The sequence below is a fragment of the Phaseolus vulgaris genome, chromosome 4 (assembly GCF_051622355.1).
Source record: "Phaseolus vulgaris cultivar YP4 chromosome 4, ASM5162235v1, whole genome shotgun sequence".
Lineage (NCBI taxonomy): Eukaryota > Viridiplantae > Streptophyta > Magnoliopsida > Fabales > Fabaceae > Phaseolus > Phaseolus vulgaris.
Genome location: NC_143501.1, coordinates 33,906,108 through 33,911,659, shown reverse-complemented (window position 1 = coordinate 33,911,659; position 5,552 = coordinate 33,906,108). Strand labels below are relative to the sequence as shown.

The 5,552-nt window shown below is 28.4% G+C and overlaps 1 protein-coding gene across 1 annotated transcript; it reads right to left on the bottom strand.

Moving 5' to 3' along the window:
* Positions 1-802: 802 nt before the first annotated feature.
* LOC137837558 (acidic endochitinase) lies at positions 803-2,589 on the bottom strand. The gene is made up of 2 exons (XM_068646583.2): positions 2,117-2,589; positions 803-1,429 (listed from the first exon to the last, which is right to left on the bottom strand). The coding sequence occupies exons 1-2, from the start codon at positions 2,517-2,519 to the stop codon at positions 939-941; spliced, it is 894 nt and encodes a 297-aa protein (XP_068502684.1). The 5' UTR covers positions 2,520-2,589; the 3' UTR covers positions 803-938.
* Positions 2,590-5,552: the final 2,963 nt, after the last annotated feature.

The following is a 5,552-nucleotide window of genomic DNA, read 5'->3' as shown; positions in this document are numbered from 1 at the left end:
TCTTCTTCTTGATTTTCCATTACAAACTCAAAATATAGTATTCAATATTACAAACAATTTCAAACAACCCAAGGGCGAACCTTCGACTCTTGATACCATTTGTTGGAAAAAACGGGTAATTTCCCCACTAAAATAGAACACTAAAAGAGCTACCCGACAAATAATATTGAATACTATAACAAAAGAGAAAGCAACATAATACTTATAAATAGAGCGGAATAATAAAAGAGATAAAGAGAAAAAAACACACCAGAAAATTGTTAACGGAGTTCGGCCAGTTTAGCCTAATCTTTGAGCACAACTGAAACAACCCGTTTTTATTATTATGGAAGAAGATATTACAAATTGGGATATATTACAGTGAAGGAGGAGAGGTTAATTTATAACCCTCAAACCTCCTTCTCAAACAATGAACCCATCGATGTGGGACTCGGGATTAAGCCAAAATCAACCTCTTATATATCTCTTTCTTGGTTTTTTTATTTTTTTTATGTATTTTCATTTAAAAAAGGACATGATAGATGGAACTTGAAGTGACAACCAGTTGAAATTTCATGTCTTGATAGTAATACTACTTAGAAGGAAAGCTTTGATAAAAATAAACTCTCTTTTAAAACATTGAACATAAATTCTCATATAATTTATAAATGTTTTGAATAAAATAAAAACATTGTAAACCTTTAACAACACATTTGTCCCGTATTAGCATGGGTTAGAAAACTAGTAGAATAATAAATACAACAAGAATTTCTCTACAAGAAGCACACAATCTTCTATACGTAAGAAAGGTTGAAAATGACACTTCAGAAATGAACTTTTTATTACTGAGTGATTATATTGTAACTTGTAAGCCAAGTTTTACAACAATGGTATATTGAGTTCACAGCACACTAAGTGGTGACTATTAATTATTTAAGCAGTGTTTGAGTATTAACTAATTAAACATTGCCAATAATTTGATTACTGTAATTATTTTGGAGATCAAAGAATCTGCTCCAGAGCATGAGTCCACCATATTTTGAAGACTGTTTTATCTGAGGAAGAACCTGAGAAGTTAACACATCAGCTGGCACAAAACCACCACTTGGAGCAGCTGCTTCTGATGCAGGAAGCCCCATGAAGACTTGTGAGGCTGGCACAGTGATCCACTGGTTCCATGAACTGATCAAGTTGTTGGTATTTCCACTAGAGTATTGGCATGAAGGGTTGTTGTAGAACTGAACCCACACATAGTCAAAAAGCCCTGTTTTGATGGCAGAATCTAACTGTTGATCAGGGATTATGCATTGTGGGGCTGCAGACAAGTACACCTTTCTTTGTGAACTGAAGCCATTCAGTGCCCTTGCTAGTTCATCCCAATGCTCTCCCCCACCAGACTCAATGTCAAAGTCAATGCCATCCAAGACTGCATCTCCTAATGGTCTTGATCCTGAATTACCAAGGAAACAAAATGGTGAAAACCTAATACTACTATAATTTAACACTTATTGAGAGAAAGAAAAATAAATGTATATACCAATAAAAGGTAACTATTGTTGGTTTGTGTTCTTTCTGCACTAAAAAAACAATGCAACGCAAAACAAGGGATGGAGAGTTTAAGATGGGGTTAAAGAAAAATGTTATTTTGAAAACCACATAATTGAAAAAAACATTAGTTTATATTTGCAGAATAAAAGAAACATAAATTTACAATTGTGATAGCTGTGATATAGTATAATATAATTTCAAAAAAAATTTATGTCAATAAAATATTATTTCTTTTTTCTATTGTAATGTGGTGTAAGTTATGAATATATCATTGATAGATTAAATAAGATTATGTTTTAGAGAAACAAGGTTAAACAAGAAAGTGTAACTAATGATAAATTGTAGAAGTGGAATAAAGTGACAGTGAAACAGAGTTTTCCTGTCTTTATCCTTGAATGTGGTGGTATTGATCGTCCATCAAAAATTAAATTGAATGAAAAATTTATTAAGTTTAAGTTGATAAAATCTTAAAAACTATATTAATAATAATTTAAAGTATAAAATTATTTCATACACGTAATCTTTGTACTTAATTTTATAATATTATCATTGATGAGGAGTAGAAATATATATAAATGATCACTCTTACCGGATTGTCCTCCAAGGAAATTGTCCCAGAGGTATGTTGCAAGTTGATTGGCTTCTTCAGCTGAGTTGAGGGAGTAGCTTCCAGCACCTCCTCCAAGGGAGAGCAACACTTTGACTCCACCGTTTTGGCATGTTGTGATGTCACTGCTCAACCCTTGGCAACCATTGCTGAGGGGATTACAGTGGCCTGCAAGGTTCAGTTGAGGGGTTTGGCCATTGCCAAATGTGGACAAAAAAGCTATGTTCACAAATTGGAAGTTTTTGGTGTTGCAAGTATCTGCTAAGCTGTCTTCTCCACCGTTTTGGCCCCAATACACAGCTATTCCTGCACCATAGGAATGACTGAACAGGGAAAGGAATAAGAGAGGGAATAAGAGGAGTGAGGCTTTGTTTGGGGATTCCATGTTCTAGGGCTTTATGTGTTTGTTTCTGTGTGTTAGCTTCTTGGTTTGGTTTGGTTTAAGGTGCAAGAGATGGTAGCTACTTATAGCTGCTTGAAGGTGTGTGAACATAAATGTTGGGGACCTGAAAACTCTTCAAAGTTTCCTAGAGCATTCTTTTAATATTTTTGTAATTAATTCAAATTTATTAAAAATAATCAGATAACAAGGAAGAAACTTTAATGATTTTTTTTGTAATTATTGATAATCGATAATATAAAAAAATTATAAACAGGGATGAATAACAGATTGAGAGAAAAATTATTTGTTAAACTTGCAAGAACCAGCTCACTTTCAACATGCAGAAAGTATAGTCAATAAGAGAACTTTTCTCACCTTACCAATCCCTCCAAATATTAACTCAACCACACCATCTTCTTTAATTATTTCATGTCCCTCCTAAGTCATAGTCAATAGACTCAAAGAAACAGAGACTTAAAGGACCCAGATCCACTAAATTATGTTCCCTTTATGAGTCAAGTTATTATGGAATAAAGACTTCAAAAGTTTAACGTGTGCTATGGTTTTTTCTTTTGCTATAACGTGTCCTATGGTCACATTATTATTCTCAACTACTTGCTGCCTTTTCAACACCTAGGTTTTCTTAGTATTTTGCTTGTTCAAAGTTTCTTCATAGAGATTAAAATGTTTAATTTTTATAAAATTAAGATAAAGTATTCTTATTTATTATTAATATAAATAATTCTAAAATTAATATTGCTAAAAAATCAATAATGTTATATTTTTAAGAAATATTTATCTTTAATGTTTAATAACCTTTTATTAAAATTATATCATACAATAAATTAATTTCATTTATAGTGACATTTATTTGAAAAAAATTATAATATTGCTATTGATATTACTTATAGTAACATTTATTAAAGAAATGTTACTGTAGTGTATAAAATTTATCTATAGCAATATTTTTAATAAATGTAACTAATAAAAGTAAATGTTCTAGTGTGTAACATGATATTTTTTATATTTTTTTATTAGATAGTGTTTATTTTAATGCAAATTTTTGTTAGAGATATATAGTATTCATTACTTCCCAATAAAAGCTCTTGTAAAAATCAAAGATATTAATAATTTATTATGAAATATAGACTTAATTAGAGTATAATTGAAAAAATATGTAAATTACTATTGGAAGTTTTAGAAAAGCTAGAAATGCTAACACAACAAAAGATTGGAAATGATAAAAGAGACTTTATAATGTAGACTTTTGGAGAAAATATTTTTTTAACTATTTATACCATTGAAATAAAACATCTAGAAAAATAGATATCACTCATGAAAACTTGAAAAAAAAATTCAATTTTAATTTATTACTCCTACAAAGTTACCGAAAGTATCCTTTTAAGTGTGGATTCTAATAACATGTATTTTATCACTTTTTTAAGAAAACTTTATATTATATTGTATTGACAAAATGGTACAATTATTTAATAGCAAAGGCAATAAATTTGAAAGAATGACAATAAACATATACCTAGCTATTCATGAGAAATAAATGTTTATATTTTTTTTTAAAAAAAGAAATTTATTGGTAAAATATTTTTCTAGTCACACTATAAGAAAATCATTTAATAACAACTAATTTAGATAAAAAATAATAATTAGTCATTATACGAAGTAAGTTAGATATTTTTTATAAATTAAATTATTGGTATCTAAAATAATTTTTATTATTTATAAAAATTGATAAAATAATTTATAAATTGGTATCCAACATTAACTATTAAGGTTTTAGTTATTAACTTCTGTATTCTAAATTAGTTTCGAACTTTTGAAAACTCATAATTTTTTATTTTATATAACTTAGTCACTATAGTGACAAAAATCTTTTTAATTTCTAAAATTAGTTGTTATTAAAAGATTTTTTTGAAGTGTTGTCATGTATACTTGTACTTGAATTTATATATGCTTTCGTATTGTTTAAACATCAAAACAGAAAAAGCAAGATATTAAATAACAATTATATACAATTGAATTTTCTTTATAATCATGACATCTTTTATTTTTTAAAAAACAAAATTCAAAGGGAAAATTCCTCATGAGTTGAGTGAACTTGATGAGTTGAGTGAACTTGACTGAACGACATAAATTGTTAAAAGAGAAGATGAAAAATTATATATAGTAAAAGAAGAAAAATATTTCAAATGAAACCAAACTAGGAATAAAAAAAAAGAGATAAATTTATTAGGGTTAATGGATAGATCAAAGGTTTATATGATTGAAATTGATAAATATTATTGTGTGACAAAAAATAAACAACAAATAAAAATATTATAAAAACATAAATTAAAAAATGTCTACCTTAGAAATCATTAGTTCAATAAGATTGATCTTTACATTTTTTTTGGAATGCAATACATTGTTTAAAGAGAACCACAACAAGAATAATATATCTATTTATATATATAGAGAGAGAGATGTGAGTAGCCGAAATTGTGATGAGAAAAAAAAGTATCTTCTTTGAGTGAATTTGATGAATATGGAATGAGTTAAACAATTGAGGGGGAGAATGAAAATATTGTGTAACAAGAAGAATGATTCTTTATGTAATTATTTTTTTGTGAATTTGAAAAAATTTATTTATAATTTATTTTTAAAAAAATTATCAGCAAAAAATAATAAATAAATATAGATCACTTAAGGGGTGACTCAACTCTTATACAAGAAATATGAATAAGATAGGACTTCACACCTCAACCTATCCTAAGCTCCCAACAAAAGCTACCAACTATCCCTAAACCTAAAAACAACATAACCAAAGAAGCTCGCTCTTGGCAATATCCAGAGTATAACAACACATCAGACACTGAAAAACATAAAAACATAATCAGACCACCAAACATTAACCTCCAATATTAGAGGCACTTTTAAAAATCCCCTTTACAAATAGCACAACACCTTAATTTACCACGAACTCAACCAAAAAATCGTAGATATCCCTTTTCATGTTACTTTTTCTCCTCCTTAAAGTCTCTT

Bases quoted from the DNA above. Each gene is read 5' to 3' on its own strand.
- LOC137837558 (XM_068646583.2), bottom strand. From the start codon at position 2,519: ATGGAATCCCCAAACAAAGCCTCACTCCTCTTATTCCCTCTCTTATTC. The intron at 1,430-2,116 runs GTAAGAGTGATC...TTGGTAATTCAG, and splicing joins TTTCCTTGGAGGACAATCCG to GATCAAGACCATTAGGAGAT.